This window comes from Varanus komodoensis, unplaced genomic scaffold (assembly GCF_004798865.1).
Source record: "Varanus komodoensis strain SLA01 unplaced genomic scaffold, ASM479886v1 scaffold18_3, whole genome shotgun sequence".
Classification (NCBI taxonomy): domain Eukaryota; kingdom Metazoa; phylum Chordata; class Lepidosauria; order Squamata; family Varanidae; genus Varanus; species Varanus komodoensis.
The window spans coordinates 3,066,646-3,084,370 of record NW_025335549.1 but is presented as its reverse complement, the minus strand read 5'-3'; the positions used below and the strand labels follow the sequence as shown (position 1 = coordinate 3,084,370).

The following is a 17,725-nucleotide window of genomic DNA, read 5'->3' as shown; positions in this document are numbered from 1 at the left end:
CCAGAAGCACGTCAAAACGAGTCTGGGACGGTTGTATGTTTTTGCCCCTGCAATGATTTATACATATATCCCTAATATGTACCACCGTACCATGGATACAGGAAATTGTTCTCTTAAAGCAAAGTTATTAACCACCTTTAAAAGACATTATCTTTGTGGGTGTGTTTGTGGATGCAGGCTCATCTCAGTCTTCCTATTTTTCTTTCTCCCAACAATATCTAGGGTAAATACAGGGAAGCCACTTAAAGGAAATCCTGCACAGAAAAGCTTGCAACATTTCCACTCTTTTGGTTTGCTGGAAGTGGTTCTTGCCCAGTCTTTAAACGGAAACTACATACTTGCAAAGGTCTTTATGCAGCTTATTACAGCTGTGTGCATATACACACTCACCTAGAACAAAGCCCCGCTGCACTTGATGGCACATATTTCTGAGTGAGCACCTTTGGATTGGGCTGGAAGTTCTTGGAGCAGGGCATTCCACAGAGGAAGCCCTGTCTTGTGTGCCTGGCAAACGGGGCAGTGGTGTGCTGAAGAGATCTTACTAACCAGGCAGGATCATTGCAAGACAAGTGCCCACGTGGCCAGCCTGGCCCCTTGGACAATCCCGTGTGATTGCCATTGTGTGAGAGAAAGAGCACAGACTTGCTTGCTGGCCCTGCTGTCAGGTCTCCGCTGCCCTCCCTGTGTTGGAGGAGAGGTGTAGAAGTGAGGAAACGGCTGTGCATGTCGAATTTACATGGGATTGGACAAATTCATGGAGGAGAAAGCTATCAGTGGCTAGTAGTCCTGATGATGATATGCTACCTCCAGTAGCCTCCATGGGCAGCAGTCCTACTTGTGGGTTTTCCATGGGCAGCTGCTTGACCTCAGTATAACAGGACACTGGAAGGACCTTGGTATGATCCAGCAAAGTTCTTCTGATGTTCTAACCCTGAACATGCAGGGTTCTAAATAAGCACTTATACAGCAGGCTGTCTGTATGTTGGGAGTCAGGGATGGTGAGGACGTGAGGCCGGGACTGAGCACCAGGACCAGTGTCTAGAGTTGTCAAGAGTCATTTGGAGTTGCTCCTCCTCTTCCGCATCACAACCTGGCTGCCCATGTGTGTCACATTCTGCCCCAGACGCTGTTGGTGGTAAGGAGCAGTGGATTCCACTGCCTGCTTGATCCCTGGCTCTCTGCCTTTCAAGCAAGGAAGTGGCAACCATGATGAGAAAAACGTGGAAGAGAAAGGGCAGCCAATGAGAAGGTACACTTACGGAGGGAAGAGGCCCAATGTGGTGCCTTGCCCGTGGGCTCTCAAGATCCTGGAGCTGTGACTGGTGCACATCGATATTGTACTTGTCGATCTTCGGAATGGTTCTGGACACCATCTTTTCTGCCTGAGGCCATGACCCCATATTGTCAATCCTATCACAAGTATGACTCGAGGACCATCTTTTATGGACAGAGCTGGGCCCCATCTGTACATCAACCGATTAAAACACACACTCAGCCCGACTCATTTTTTGTTAATTTAGTGTGATTTGTCAGCAAGGCATTTTTATCATTGTAGCATTTTATTCCGTTCTCTTTTCTTTTTAACTTAATCACTCGCCTCTGTCAAGATCTCAAAGTGTTCCTTACAAAGCTATCTTGTATAGCATTTGAGTAATTTAAGAAAATAAACTTCTCTGGGAAAAGCATATGATAAAATAACTCCCCCCTCTACACATGTACTTTGCTTCTCTTTTTAAAATACATTCTTTTGAAGCCAGAAAGCATCTGGGTCTATTGAGTAAAATTTTATGAGGGTTCCTTTCTGTTTTTTTTAAATGTGGGATTTTAAAAGGAAAAAGAAAAAAAGGAACAAACAATTTGCAAATCACTTCTGCTTCTCTGCATTTGCTTAAATACCTTGCTTTTATAACTTTGTGTTGGAGATCATTCCTCTCAAAATGTATAGGGAAGGGCACTTTTATGAAATAAATATACTATTGATTTAGATAATGGACTCTATGATTTATTTACATGCATTGTCTGCACATGTAATTTGTAATGAACCTGAGAAATAAAAAGGAGGCTGACAGAGAAATAACATTACTTTCCAGCTTAATATAAAAGTTGGTTTAGCTCTGTTCAAGCAGTCCTTCAAAGAGATGCCAGGTGGACTCTGCAGGTTCCACAAAATAGCTATTCTTTAATGCAGAAATCTGGAAGGACTTGTCAGACCAACACCAAGGGCCATCCATCCATGGAGAGATGTTCACCAAGCTGGAGGTGCAAAGCTCTCCTCCTAGCATGGACCAGCTTCTAACTTCTCTCCTTGTTTCCTCACAAGGTGCAGGGGTCCTGTTTCACGAGACAGACCATTCCCTACTCCTTCAGTGCAGAATTAAAGGCGTGGGGCAATCTCTGCATTACGAACTGGCAACCAGAAATTTTATTCTGCTGCGTCAAAACCTGGGGAAAGCATTTTGCTGTTTGGGCCAAAAAACACACAGCTCTGGCATGTGACGCCTTCACTCAGCAAAGCTGCAACTCCTTGTCTGTGTTCATTTAGAGCAGCTAGATCATGCAGGCTTTTGCTGAAGTGTGTTTCATCATTTTCTGCTGAAATGGATTTACCCATTTTCTGACTGCCCCATCAGCTGTATTTTCCCACAAGGAGTTCTGGTTGCCTCGCCAATTTTTCACTGGTTTGGTTTTGTTTTAAAATGAAATGAAGATGATGGGGCATCTAACAAAGAAGGTTTCAGAGTGTAAGAGGTTGCTTGCAATCAGGTCAGACCACTGGTCGAGCAAGACCAGTGTTGTCTTCTTGGGTTGGCCGCAGGATGTCAAGCTCAGGTGCCCCTCATCGCCAGCTACCTCCTCCTTTTGCCTGGAAATGTTGAGCTCAGATCTGGAACTTTCTGCTTGCAGGACGGGATGTGCAGAAGCCCCTCGCTTTAATGTCCTGTGGGGAGGGGGCTTTCCTCTCCCCTCCAGTGTGGGTCTGTTGCTCTTCTTGCTGCTTGTCTCTGTCCTCCGTATGTGGGGCTGGCCCAAGGTCCAGTGCTGCTGTGGAGCGCACGGAAGCTGACTGGACTGTCGGTAGCTGGCATAGTGGAGCGGTTCAGAGTGCCGGACTGGGACTCAGGCGATCCGGGTTCGAGTCCCCGCTCGACCATGCAGCCAACTGGCTGACTTGGGCCAGCCACAGACTCTCCGCCCAGCCTACCTCACAGGGCTGTCATTGTGGGGATAAGACTGAGAGGAGGAGGGGTGGAATTATGCCAGCTGCCTGGAGATTCCTGGAAGGAAAAAGGAGGAATACAAATGAGGTAAAAATGGCGGAGTCTTGCTGCAGCGCTGGTGGTGCAACTCCCTCACATCTGAAGGAGGGCCAGCTTACAGGCCCACAGCTCTGCCTTCCGACCCCTTGATGCCGCTCCCTGCCCACCCCTTCCCCTGCTCATAGGCGGGATGGCCGCTTGTTTATGGCCAGGACTGGCTCAGCTGAAGAGGCAGTGCAGCCCCCTTTCCCAGTGATAGGATTCCAGGCAGTTCCTCCTGGCTAGCTGAAAAATCCCTCACTTCTCTCGGACCTAATCAAGTGAGCCCAGCCCTTGAGCAGGGTCAGGGTCAGGGTCTGGGGGGTATACATGTGTCCCACTGCGATCCTCTGCTCCCATTTCCCGTTTCCTTCCATACAGATGTCCAACAAAGGAAGTGTCCTTCACTCCATCCAGGTGTGTGGAATGGGGAAATGGAACGCTGGTTGGCAGGAAACACCCCCCGCCCCGCCCGGTTGTTATTCCTGCAAGATGAGGGGTGCTGATTTTCACACAGGGCAGCAGAATAGCTTGGGACAATAGTCTACATGTTGTCGATCGGACAGCAGAGAGACACCTTCCCTGTGACACGTGGCTGAGTCATCAGTTCTTCTAAAGCTATGCTTTGTCCTGTGCATAGCAGGCACATGTATGTAATAAATACAATAATAATCCCCTTTTAGTAGCCCGAGAAGTTGCTTCCCGTTAGGGCTCCATGGCCAGGACACTCTGCAGTCATTCACGTCTCGTGTCCATTAATGACTCACCATTCAGACACAAGGCCATCGAGGTTGCTCACCCAGGAGCCGACCGCACCTGTTCCTGTGGAGCTTCAGGTGGCCAGGATGATGAGCCTTCCTGTCCAGGCCCAAGGCGGGGGGTGGGGCAAGTGGGGGTAGGCTCCCCAGCAATCCACACATTTTGCACCTGCTTTGTGTGAAGATTGCCTGTTGGGGATGCGACTGCCCCACTCTGCAACCTTGTCTGACTCCTGTGATCATATTGAGAGAGCTTGCGCTAAAGAACATATAAATGGATTGTGGCCTTTATTAGTCAGTTTGTGTTGGTGTACAGTTTGTGTTGGGGTACAAGCAGATAGTAGCAAGATTTTCCACCTTGAATACCAGCACGGGCTAGTCTTGTTTTGTTGTTAAATATTATAATTGTTATCGATGAAACTGGGGGTGGGGGGCATTCTCTTAAGTTTAGCAACAGATTTATAGATGACATGCCACAAAAAACGCTTGGGGTTGTCACGCTTCCGGTGGTCATTGTGGGGGGGGGTGGGGGGCGGGTTTCCTGGCTGTGTTTGCCACTCTCCTTTTTTGAGGACTTTCAAGCAAAGGATGGGACCTGCATCCTACAATGGAAAAGGAAATGACAGGAAAAGCGTTGGGCTGTGTATTCGGCAGTCCTGCATAAATTCAGCTTGTGCTTCTTTCATGGAACTGGGTGTGGAGCTACTCTGGGAGATGTAGCTTTGTACAGGGGCTGAACGCCAGGCTCCTGAGCCAAATTTGGCTCAAAGGCCCAAATTTGGCCCAAAGGAATGCATCGCAACATTCAGTGAGTGTCCCAGCTCCTGTGCCATTTTTTCCCCACCCACCCTTTTCTAAACAGTGGACATGCCTCTCCTAAGGCTGAGTTATTGCAACAAGCGTTTTAAGGGAAAATGTGCCGGCATTTCTGTGCTAGCCCCTTTTTGCCTTCGACTCCACCCAACACTGGAATTGGGGATTTCATGTAGCCCCTGAAAGATGGAATTCAGCCCTTGGGTGGAAAGAGGTTCCGCTTCTCTGCAGTAGAGCCATCCTGCCCTCCCCGAAATACCTGACCTACAAGCCAAGTCAGAGCCGTGCCACCAGGCTGCACCTCCCTGCATCCATGAGGAACATCCAGCGCCTCCATTCTTCTCCCACGTAGGCAGGGCCTCGGTTTTCCAAGAAGGAGGCCACTTCCATTGGGAATGCCTTCAAACCACACAAGCTAAGCTTGACATGAATGTGCAAATCAGTTACACAGTAGAGTAGCTTTTAAGAAACCGGGAGAGCCTGATCACACTGTGGCCAAGCGGCCACTCCCAGGAAAGGCCCAAGCAGGGCAGCCGTACAAGACACCCTCTTGGTCATGTTGGCCAGCGGCTGCTGTCTGTAGGCACTGCCTCTGACACTGGAGGTAATGCAGCCAATGACAGCCTTCCTCTCCGTGCATTTATGCACCTCCTTTTCAAACCGTTCCAACGAGCGTGTGGGTCCGGGACTCAGGAGATGCGGGTTCTAATCCCCAGGGGGGGGAGTGAAGTTTCCTGGGTGAATTTGGATCAGTCCCTGACTGTCAGCTGCAGTACGTCATGCAGCTGTGGTAAGGATGAAGTAGCGGAGAACTGTGGTTTCCTTGCAAGAGGAAAAAAAAAATTGGGATAGAAATGCAATGGCAACATTTTTTAAAATGTTAACAATGTTAACATTTTAAAAAATATTGTGTTTCCAACTGATTGTACTGACTTTCTGAGACCAACCATGGCGTTTGCCAAAAAATCTCAACAGAAAAGTAGACTTTGCCTAAAAATACAGTTAAGCACACACAACATTAAAACCATAATATTTTTTTAAGGCTGAGTGGAAGAGATGAGCCTTTTAATTTGAAAAGATATGATGATAAAGGAGTCTAAAACGGCCCTGCATGAGAATACATGTCTGGATCATTTCCTGCTTGGAATTGCAGTTTTTCTGAACCATGCCCAATGCTTCAATGTATATTGCAGGGAAAATGCCAGCCAAAACATACTATTTTTGCCCCCTGAATGTGTGTGTGTATTTACATATATAGTATTCAGGTTGTAGAAGAATGGTAATACTTCAAGCGACTGGAAACTCCTGCCACTTGGTCTCATGGGACTGGCTCATTAGACAAGTTCCTTACTAGAATATGAACTCCTTCACCCAATGTCAAAGAAGGGTGTCCGTTCTTTGCCTTATTGTTGTGGGGACGGGTAGGTAGTGAGTCACCAAGGATAATTTTCTTTAATTTCATGCTGTGCATCTTTGTCAAATCTTTCCATGTTCAGTTGTGGTTATACATACTGTCTTCCATGAAGTAGGGGGAGAAACCAAAATTATAGTAGGGGAAAATTCCTTCCTCTGTACTCCTACAGTGATGTGGCGTTGCAGATACTTAGTCAGCCTTGGGGGTAGGATTCTGCTTCCCTTTTAATTTGTTTGTTTGTGGAAATGGTCACTTCTTACCAGCCCTTTTTGTGCCTCTTCCCCTCTTCTTGTGTCTGTGTTTTCCTTGCTGTCTCGCTCGCAGATGTATTCTCCTGGCACCACCTGCAAAGTTGTGAATTTTTTCATGGCTTTGACACACTGATGAGAGAGGAAAGTGGCCCTGCGTTTGTTTGTGGAAGGAACGACCCACTTCTGTTGTTGAGAAATAGACTAGATATTGCTTGAAGACAATTCTTCACAACCATGGCTTTACTTTGTGCACTTGCTAAATTTAAACTCTGGGATCTGGGAATAAAAATGTGTCAAAGCTTGGATTCTAAATCATTTTGGTACAGATATTTTCAGTCTCTCTTTACCACCCTGATTTTCAAGTTATACTTTGACAGGTCACTACTGAGGCATGGAAACCCATGAGACACAACTAGGTCCCTGTCAGGAGAGGTGCATGTCACAGGGCCAGGCCGTGCCCTGAGATGCCAGCCAGCAATGCTGGCTCCTGGTGGTGCCAAAGGGCAAAGCTCTGGACAGGAGGAGTGTCCTAGAAACAAGTTTCCAGCTTGTTTATCGAGGCCATCCAAGTTATTTTGCTGTGTGAGCCAGAGCAGCAGATAAGGTTGTTCCCATTCCCCCTTCCCCTGCCAAAGAGATAATTGCCAGCTCGAAGATTTGGGCATATTTTAGCATATGCAGACAATATACCTTCTTGTTTTGGGGACGTGTTTCCTCTTGTGTGGGAGGTATTCTCTAAGTGGCCAGCTTAGGGGCTGACATGAGGTTGGGGGGAATGTTGGATCCTTCAGCATGGACCCAACGTAGGTTAGCCACATGTCCACTTGAAAAGAGCACAAGTCCCCTGTTGGTGGGACAGCCCGAGACAAGAGCTTTCCTCTGCTTGAAGGGGTGGCTAGGCCAAGCTTGGCATGAAGCTATAAGACCCTCACAGGTTGGGTTGTGAAGTTGCTGAGCATCAGCAGATTAGGCAGGGTGGATGCTAATCTCTCACTCTTGCTCTCTGCTCTCTGGAAGGCATTTCCTCCTTTGGGAACTCAGAAGTACCCGCACTACTCTTGGTGTGTGGTGCTCTGGTGAACGGTGAGGCAGGGTCCAGTGGGACACACAAGATGGGATGCTCTGCAGCGGTTGGTGAGACACCCTCCATGCTGTTGGCAAGCAACCCTGAGTTTGTGTTTTCTCATCTGCATACAATGGATTTTAAATGACACAGCATAACAGACCAAACGGAATGAACCTTCCACTGGGAATTTATAATCTCGGCCCGTTTCTAGCAGTCTATCTCATAAAGTGATTAAAGCCAAAGGGACGGACCTTGTCAGAGCTTCCCAGGGCCCTTCCGGATTCTTGCTGGTAAAAAAGCCTTGCTAATTAACTGCCACAGAGTGATAGATTTTTCCAGTCCAGCTGCCATGATGTTGATGTAAATTATTTGCTCTCATTTAAAGCGGTGCAATCGTTGAGAAATTGACCGTTTATTGCTCTTGAATCCTGGGGTCGGCGGAGGAGCGATAGTGCTCCTTTCCATTTCCTTTGGGCCCATTCATTTGCTGACTCTAGCGGCAAGCCTTTGAACTGCCTGTAGGTAATGGAACCACCATAGCCCTGTTAGGAGCCAACTGATCATGTTTTAATTTCTACCCATTTTTTCCCAATACATTAAAAGAGCACTGCACTCAGACCATGTACAAGGGGTGCTCAGGGGTGGATTTCCCTCTCCACCACTAGAAGAGCTGCAGCCTCCAAAAGCAGAAATCTGAGCAGGGATTGCCCACCCTTCCTTTCCGCCATCCCCAGCCACCATGGCCAACTCCATGGCAGCGTTGTCTCTCAAGCTCTGAGCCCCTGCCGTGGGAAGAGCAAGGAGAGCAAAGGGAGAGTGCTGGTGGGTCAGGCAAGGCAAGGAACCAGTGGATCCCAAAAGCTCTGTGGCCCTTCCAAAAAGGTGAGCACGCCAGAGTCCAAGGCCGATCTAGCGAAGATCACGAAATCACAGGATGGAAGAGGGTGATGGAGCCTCTGTCAGGAGGCACTGGGATGGACAGAGCGATTTGTGATAAGAGCCTTCCAGCCTCTGAGCCTTGGACCAGTAGAACTGGACTGTAATACATGGAACTGAGTCCAGTTTTTCCCCGGGTGAATTGGTGACTCTAGATTTTAACCCTCCAGGAAAACCAGTTGAGTTTGGGGGTTGAGGCAGGGTGCCAACTTGTCTGGAAGGGCTTCATGCTATACTGCAAAGCTTTCAATGCCTGGAAATGTTTGCAAACAATGCCGCTACAAAGGAACAAGAGCAGTTAAAGGAAGTTGCGCTAAGTGACGTCAGCTGGACACAAACCAAGAGCAAGTTCGGTCCGGGATTGCACTCGCATCTCCAGAAACTGCAGGCAACAGCCAATGGGGGGGGGGGGGGGACTCTTTGTGCCCAGTCATGTGCAAATAGCACCTTGCATCCACAAAGGTACAAGGCTACGTGTGTCAGCAGAAAGAAGTCCTACGGACTTCTCAGCATTCGGCAGCCAGCCAGGACTTTCTTCTGGCTGAGCATGCAGAGGATTGCATCTTTCAAAGAAGAGAAATGTCCCATTTCCTTTCTGATGGGGCAGTTGTAGTGTTTCAAGCACAGGTGCTCTTCATGACCATCTCTATAGCCAGACTCCCAGGGGGTGTCCAAGAATACAAGCAGTTGCGTTGATCAGTTCAGACCAAGGAACCAGTTCAGACAGCTTCCACCTCCACAAAAGGGCAGGCCTTTTGGAAAGCAAAGGGTCTTGATTGTCCATTCAAGACCAAACAGCCCCCAGATGCCCTGAGCATACCTGACACTGGATCATTTGCTGATGTAAACAGTATTTTCTGGATCCGTCTTGCGCAAAGAAATGACTCCAGAATACTTAATTTGGGGAGCTGAAGGGATGGTAAAGATGGTTGCAGGGGAAGCAAGAATTTTTCTCCACAAATGCAGTGCCATTCTGTGGCAGTGAATGGGACAGGAAGAAATATTTTAGAGGAGCATCTGCTAGTCCTCCAAGCCATCTCCGCTCTGCTTGGCAACAGCTGCTCAGGCCCAGCACCTGAGTTCGCTGAAATCCTTCTCATCTGGTCATGCTGGGGAGTGAACCAGGGACCTTCTGGATGCAGAACAGCTGCTTTTCCACTGAGCTATGACCCCTGTGGAACAAACAGAGAAAGCACCTGGCCTGGCCAAACAATTTTCCTAATCTGACCTGAAAAATATTTGCTGGTTGTTATTTGCATTAAATTACAAAGCTCTCTCTTGTTCTCTCTCTCTCTCTCTGTGTGACACACACACAGACACATACATACATACATACAGAATATTGTTCCAAGGTCTGAATGTAAGCAGCTAATGTAGGTTGGGGGATATGTACATTCCTGTATCTGCTCATGCTATCCACTTCCGTATACCCCTAGAGGCTTAATATTGATTTGCTATCAGGCACTGTACAAATTGTTTTCGTTCAGCTGAATGGCTTTAAAAACTCAGCTTATAAGGGTGCCTGTTGAAATGACTGATTCATTGCACAAGTCATTACTCTGTGCAATTATACCTGCCTTCTGTGCTTATTTACCTGTACCCTATTATAACCTTCCCAGGGTCGCCATGTGAAGACTGGGCAGCTAGCTGCAATCAAGGTGTTGAACGTGACTGAGGTGAGCAAGGAGACTTCTGGCTTTGCTGGGGGTGCGGGAGGTATGTCTCAGCTCTCTGTGAAAGACAGAATTCTTAATTTTCCATCTCAAAACTTGACCTGAAACAAGAAATAGAACCAAGTGTGGGCTATGAAGATTAAGGAGTGGGGCAGTGCAGAAATTGACACTGGATTATGGACAACTGGGGGTGAGAATTCCTGCATCAGGTCTTCCTAGGTGCACACTTTTAAGAACTGAATAGAAGAGCAGCCCTGCCAGATCAGACCAAAGGTGCAAGGATGCTGCCAAAGCTGGAGTTGGCATTGCCTGGAAGAAACCGCTAGATTTGGAGTGGGTGCAGGTGTTGACTGTGTGTCTCATCCAGGAATCCACACAAGAAATAGATTTGGCTGCTTCCTAGTTAATAACACCATTTGCAATGGGGACTTGTGAAGCAACTAGGCTGAGTGTTAAAACGGTGCCTATTTATGGGAGAAAATGATCCACTTGTAGAAATGACGTTCTTTGCACTCCGCGTTCACTTCCAGAAGTACGGAGGATGGACGGATTGGCACCTAATCTGGTTTTCAATCATGCTTGCAGAATTGGGGCACGGCAATTGAAGATGGCCGTTGTGTATATTTTGCTGGCCTATAATGATGAAACAATGAGGCCTCTTCCTGGTTATTTCTTGATGATTATCTATGTCCAGCAGTAGCAAATAGAAGATTTCCTGTGGCTTTGAAACAGCGCCTGCTGTGTTTTCATAACAACCTTGTCCCTTGTACACCAGTCGTTCGCTCAGTGAAATCTAGGCCACTGTAGACAGAGACACAGGTGGAGATGTAAATCTTGCATTTGATCCCCCATTGAAAAGAAAAGAAAAGAAAAGAAAAGAAAAGAAAAGGGGAGCAGTTTTTTAACTTTCCACTGTCCCATTGCAAAGTGATGCTGCAAATAATGTACAGAACTTACACAGACTGGATACAAGAGTATATAAGGGTGCAACACTATGCAGGTTTAGACAGAAAAAGTCCTACAACGTCTAACATCCCCACCCAGCATGGAAGGGGCTAACGAGAATCGCCTAAAACACCTTGAAGTCACCAGGTTACCCCCCCCCCCCCCCATGGGCCAGAGTGTGGGATTAGAAACAGGAAGCCATGAGATCTGATCTGGGGAAGCCATGAACTTTTACTTGGGGCCATTCTACTTTTTCTTGGCCAAAACTGACATTACTTTCAGGGCACAAGACTTTGCATTGTTAGAGCTAAGAAGCCCTACCCTGGCTGAAGAATGCTGGAAGTTGTGGGACTTTTTTCAGTCTTCATCTGCCAAGGATGGCATTTAAATAGCAAAGACTAAGCATCTTCTTCCATTTTGCACCATGGTGCTCCAATTTGGCCTGCCCTAAGCTCCCTGCAGAATGGTACCTGGAAGCTACCCAGATACTACTATCACCCTGATTGAGTAGATAGCTAAATATACACTCATATTTAACAGGGCATGCACAGAACTTTGACGGATGTAGGAGAGTCCATCCAATGTAGAAGAGATTCGTTTTGTTGAGCGATGAGCAGTGGCCTGGAGTACAAGGGCAGAGATGACTGGGGAATGCTAGGAATCGGCAACCTTTTTTCTGACTCAGCCTGCATAGGATTATGCCTTAACTACATCAAGCAAGTTGTCTTTTATTGGGTTAGGCTGTCTAGCCAGGGCTACCCTCCGATTATTGCAGCTAAGATTTCCTGCCAAGAGCTAATGCTAATAATAATAGCAGCAGCCACATTTTATTGAAGACTGGGCAAGGGGCCCAGCATCGCGCAGGGTGGAATCACCTATTCGCTTCACAGAGTGCTGATGCTACACAGGAAACTCACACAGCTCTCAGAACCGGGACGCGGTATCCACACCCAAACGAAGGAGGCCATGCCCGGCACCACCTCTATGCGCAAGCGTGCTTGGTGCATGCCTACAGCCCCCCGAGAGGGCTGTCCCATGGCAGGGGGAAGGAGGCAGGCATAGAACTCTGCCCTTCAGCCTACAGATGTCCCCTGGCTTCAAACCATGTGGACTGCAAAACCATGTGTTTGTCAAGAAAGCCTGCCCCTAGTAGATGGAGATGGCTGCAGCCACATTTATGAGTGCATTTCAAAAGGAAAATAACCCCTCTGGGGTCTCCTTAGTATTTATGCCAAGTTTCAGAAGGCTGGGTTTCGTGGTCTTGGTGTATGGCGCCAAGAGACAGAGGAATTGACAGATGTCTATTATAATAGATGTCTTCTGTAGAATGAGAAACACTTTTTTACCCTTCCCACTGGCCCTTTCCTCACAAACCACAAGAGAGAGTTGCATAAAGAACATAACAGGCAGCCTCTTCAAAAAAAAAAAAAGGGGGGGGGAACTGAACCAAGAGGTTTTCAGCTGGCACCAAGAAGTTCATAAAGATGGGCCAAGATTGTTAAATGCACACATGGTGTGAAGAAGCTGGAAGATTCCCCACACCCTTTCCTAATACTAGAAGCCAAGGTCATCCTGCTCTTGGGGGATTCAAGGCAGAGTAAGGAAAATACACATGTATTTCAGACCTGAGTGGAAGGTAGACTGATCTGCTGGTGAATCTCCAAGTAATCTATCTCTAGTAAATCGAGCGTTTCTGACTCCCAGTAGCAACTACAGTCAGTCTGTCCTTCACCCACACCCCGAGCTTCAGCTGCTAAACTGAAGGAATCCACCACTGGATTTTTGGGTGAGAAAAATGCCGTCTCTCTTCTGGTACGGAAAACTGAACAGCCCCCTGTGGCTTGCGTCTAAAGGCACGGTCTCTTCTCCCCACTGCTTTGCAGCTGACCCTGGCTCAGTGGCTCTTGGTGATCCACTAAAGCCACGTGGACGCTGCAGACTTGACCGCTGCTTGCCACTGGTGGGGTTCGCCTATGGGATTCCCCGCAGCAAGGTGAGGCAAAGGCTGCCAGCTTAGCTGGCTTTGGACAGCTGGACAAAGAGCGGCCTTCCATGGCGGCCATGAGGGCTGTGGCTTGCCCCCTCTAGGATGCGGTGCTTCCCGAGCTGCCGAAGCAGGGAAGGGCTGATGTGGGCAGGCGTTTAGTCTGGTCCAGCCTGGCTCTCACTGCTCTCCTGGGGTGCTGAGGGCTTTGGGGAAGCTCTGGGGCACCTGCCAGTGGTGGGTGGGGCCAGAAGGAATGAGCCAAATGCAAAAGGAAGGGGGTCAAGAAGACCAGCATCGTTCCAGTTAAAGCTTATACTGCTAGTAACTAAACTGTCTTTTTGCTCCCATTTCAACTTTTTAAAATGGGAGGACTGAAAAAACCCAGGGAACTGTCTAATAATCCATGACCCAATGGGAGAGGGACAGGGCTAGTGCCACACTTCCATTAAACCTGCCTGAGAAGGAAGTACCACAGATGGGGTGCCACAGCTGAAAAGGCCCTGCCTCCAGCTGCCATCCAGCAGAGCTGCCAGCGGGGGACGGGGGGCGGGGGGGGGGCGGTGGAGGCAGGAAAGAAACATGAGGCAGGACTTCTTGGGCTGGCTTTAATGGCCAGGAAGGCAGTCCTCTGGTTCCACCCTGGAACTGTTCATCCTACAAAGCCTTTCTTGGCCCTAGTTTGATTCTGCAGATAGTATTCCATTCTGGCAGTTGTCTCTCTCTACAAATCATCATGGTTTCTCTCTCTCTTTTTGTCCCTTTTGTCTTGGACCCCCTTGTCTGCTGAAGACAGGCAGTGAGCCTGTTGCTGCCGTGGTCATCTGTCTAGAAAAGACACCACTACAGTGTCGTATTTCTGGAAGGGGTGTGGGAGCGTTTGGTAGATCTGAAGCCCGTGTGGTTTTGCACACCTCTTCCCCACCAGCTGTACTTCCTGTTACATGACAGAGCAAAAGAGGGCAGGGTGCTCCGCCAAGATCAGGGTCTCGATATTGAGGGGAAATGATTACAATTAGGGCAGCCAGTGCACGAAGCCAAGGTTTCTGCTCTCGTTGCACTTCTGCATTCGCAATGGAAGCAGATGCAGCCTCTGGCTTCGCAGACTCGCAGTCATATCGTTAAGGTCCGTACAATGCATTTCAAATGTCCTCTAAGAAGGCTGCAAGACAAACCTGCAAGGTACCCAGTATTTTCAGCTCTACGAGCAGATCAGGGAATGGACTGAGATATTGATGGCAAGGCAGGCCTGGGACCAGCAGTGGGCACGACTTTTAAACCTGCCGCTCCCATCAACCCCAGCCAGCATAGCCAATAAGAATGGCAGTTTTATGCCGAGACTGCAGGAGGGCTGCAAATTGCCCGCTTATGCCCTAGATGGAAAGATCCCACATGCTGGGAAGGGCTGCAGTTCATCCTCAGAGCACGTGCTTGGCACACCGAGCATCCCAGTTAACCCTAAGCAAGTCTCCTGCTGGAAAACGTGGGGAGCAACACGCCCCACCCATGCATATCATGCAAAGCAAGGCAGTCTGCTGGTCAGACTTGACATCTTCCGTAGCTCCTGGATACCATCCATTTTTAAACAAAACCAAACCTCCACTGGGACCCCCTTTCACATCTTTGGTCCAGGCAGGATTGACCCCAACCAGCCAAGATGATACATGTGCATGCATCCATCTGAGCTCCATCCCTTCACCCCCCCCACCCCCTTTGTTGACCAGGCCGTGTCCTCATCCATCCTTCCCGTGAAAGGATGCGTGTGTGACACCGCACCAGCCACAGCATTCTGCCCGGCTTGCTCTGCTCAGCTCTCCTGCTGTGGAAACTCCCCCTGGGCTGGGGGCACCTTCCCAAGGCCTGGCACTCCCAGGAGGATGCCTGCTCTGCCTGCCCTTAATCCAGCCCCGACTGCAGATTCCTGAGAGCCTGGGGCAAGACCTCCTCAGTGCCCCCCCCCACCCACAGTGACCTTCTCGCCATGTATTGCTTCTCGTCTTCATGGAGCCAGGAGGCCAGTGTTGGGAAAGAGGCAACATGGCACTGGTTTTTGGCATGAGGCCACAGGTCACTCTGAGCTGGACCCCGAATTGGAGGGGAGGAGGTGGAGGGAGCTTGAGAACCTGGGGCTCCAGATGTTGGGGTAAAAGAAGAGGTGCTTCTCTCATGGCCCCTCTTCACACTCTCCGCTCAGATGGGCTCTGGCAATAGCCAAGATGCACAGGTGTTGGGTCGTGGGCTCAGGAGAGGTGTTCTCAGAGCCAGACGAGCCTGGTATGACTCCTGACCCCCTGAGGTGGAATTGGGAGAGGAGGGCCAGCCAACTAGATGACTGGCATATAGAAAAGAGGTGGACTCACTTTCCTTCAGAAGGGATGGGCCCAGACATGCTCCAAAGGAGGATTTCTGGAAGTAGTTATTGAGAATCGCTCTGTTCATGCTCAGAGATACGTTCTGTGGGGATTGCATGTGTTGGGTATCCTTTTTGCAAAGAAACTGTTGGTTGCCTTGAGTGTGTGAAAGGCCTGGCAGCCGACAGCCACTGCGTGTCTTCCCTCTGCTCCTCACCTCCGTCCTTGTCTGCGCCACCATGAGAGGCAGTGAAGAAGCCGGTTGCAAAGGTGAAAGAGCACCTGCAGGGTGTGCTTCCCACTGGCAACCCCCCTTGATGAAGCACCTTCAATAGTGCGCTGCATGACATCTGTTTTATGAGTTTAGGGCTGAAGCAAAGCAGAGCTTTGTACAGTCAGTTTAAAAAAAAATAAAGGAAGATCAGTCATGCTTAAGGGACGTTAGGATATGGAATCATCCCTCGTGTGAGCTTTATTTTCCTTTGAGGTTAAAGGTGTGTGCTTCACACAGCAGATGTGAGTGGGTTTTGCAACGGCTTCTCGGTGTCAACACCACCCCTTTGCACCCAGAAATGACAGCCGTTGAGCAGTTTCTGTGGTTTGAAATCAGTTAAAATGCAATCCTAGATATGTTTAGACAGAAAAACAGCATGCTGAGAACTGCAGGCTTTCGTTTCTGTTTAAACATTTCTAGGATTGCATGCTGTGTGTATTTTAAAACTTTGCATTGCTCTTAGGTTTTATTCTGGCTTTTGCTCTCATTTTACACTGTAGTTTTACACTTTTACATCTCTATATTGCACCTTATGCTGGATTTTATGTGTTATGAGCTGCCCAGAAAGCTTTGGCTAGTGGGTACTAAACACATGCAGTCACCCAATAAAATAGCAAGCAGCATCGCCTTGGCATATCAATGCTTGGTGACTGTTACTGGCAGCACAGTTAATACCTGACCAGGGTTTTCAGTGTAAGGAAAGCCCCTGCTGGATCACAGCAAAGGTCTCTGTATATGACACAGCACCCTGCTTCCCACAGTGGACAGCTAGAAATTTCTGGAAAAGCCACAGATCTAGCACTCTAGATTTAGCACTCTAGAAAAGCACCTTCTAGCACTCTGACGGCTTCCAGATGGGGAGGTTCCATGTGGCTGTTGTTCTCAGAGCAATGGCTTCCCAAATTTTTGTCTGATCCCATGTTAAAGCTGTTTATTTCTTACACTTACACCTCTTCTTTCCTCTGGGGGGGCAGGGGGGACACATGGTCATCCTCCTTTCTGTTTCACTTTCAAAATGATGCTGTGAAAGACATTAGGCTGAGAGTCACCCAGTGAAGCTCACGGCGGAGGAGGGATTAGAATCTAGGGCTCATGAGTCCCAGTCCTGCTGTCTCACCTTGACTTCATGCAGGGTCTCCCACCGAGGGGGCAACAGCTTCCAAACATTCCTATAGCAGTGTGTGCGGGGGGGGGGGGGGGATGACTGTCTTTGGTCTGTCCTGAACCAACTGCCTGCCAACTTTTTGGGTGTTCCTAGTTCCTCCTCTCCTAGGGAGACTATCTGGGGCATGTCAATCACTTCCTCTGCACCATGCCTAATCCTGTACATGCTTCACGGAAATGAATGCAACCTGCACAAGATCAGCTCAGCCTTATAGGAAATCTAGAAGCTCTGTACATATTGAGAACCTGCCATCTCAACTCCAACCCTCCCTCCCCACTTCCTTTTCTCCTTTTGCCATAGGATGAGGAAGAGGAGATCAAGCTGGAAATCAACATGCTAAAGAAATATTCCCATCATCGAAATATTGCAACGTATTATGGTGCGTTTGTAAAGAAAAGTCCTGCAGGTCAGGACGACCAGCTGTGGGTACGTATCTAGTTCCCTCTGTGCTTTTTTGGCACTCAGCTACTCTCAGTTCCCTTTTGGGGATGACTTTGTTCCTCTGTTCTCTAGTTTACCCTGCTCTGTGTCCCATTCCTTCTGAATCCCAGTTTAGCTGGGTAGGTTCCCAATTTAATGCTGGAACTGGAGTGTGCATGGTTTGTTCTGCATCTTTACTGCCAGCTGGTACACTCTTTGCACTCAGAGTGTGCTTGGCCGGTGCAGGTCCAGCACTGTGGGGAAGCTGGCTCGGGCGCCATGGATGGGGGCTGTGGCGAGTGCTGGAGGAGAGACGCGTGCGCCAGGCAGCATCCCCTGGGCCTGTCCGCCTGCTGCTGTCTTCCGTGGAGGATGCTGT

General features: G+C 48.7%; 1 protein-coding gene across 2 annotated transcripts in view; it reads left to right on the top strand.

Moving 5' to 3' along the window:
- The window catches only part of NRK (Nik related kinase), a 103,363-nt gene that overhangs the window by 12,695 nt on the left and 72,943 nt on the right, over positions 1-17,725 (top strand). The window contains exons 3-4 of one of the 2 annotated variants that reach the window (XM_044427204.1): positions 10,154-10,210; positions 17,227-17,352. In XM_044427204.1, the coding sequence (XP_044283139.1) occupies positions 10,154-10,210; positions 17,227-17,352 (183 nt within the window). Of the gene's footprint in view, positions 1-10,153; positions 10,211-17,226; positions 17,353-17,725 lie in introns of those variants that run through there. The other variant, XM_044427205.1, reaches the window with a different exon arrangement.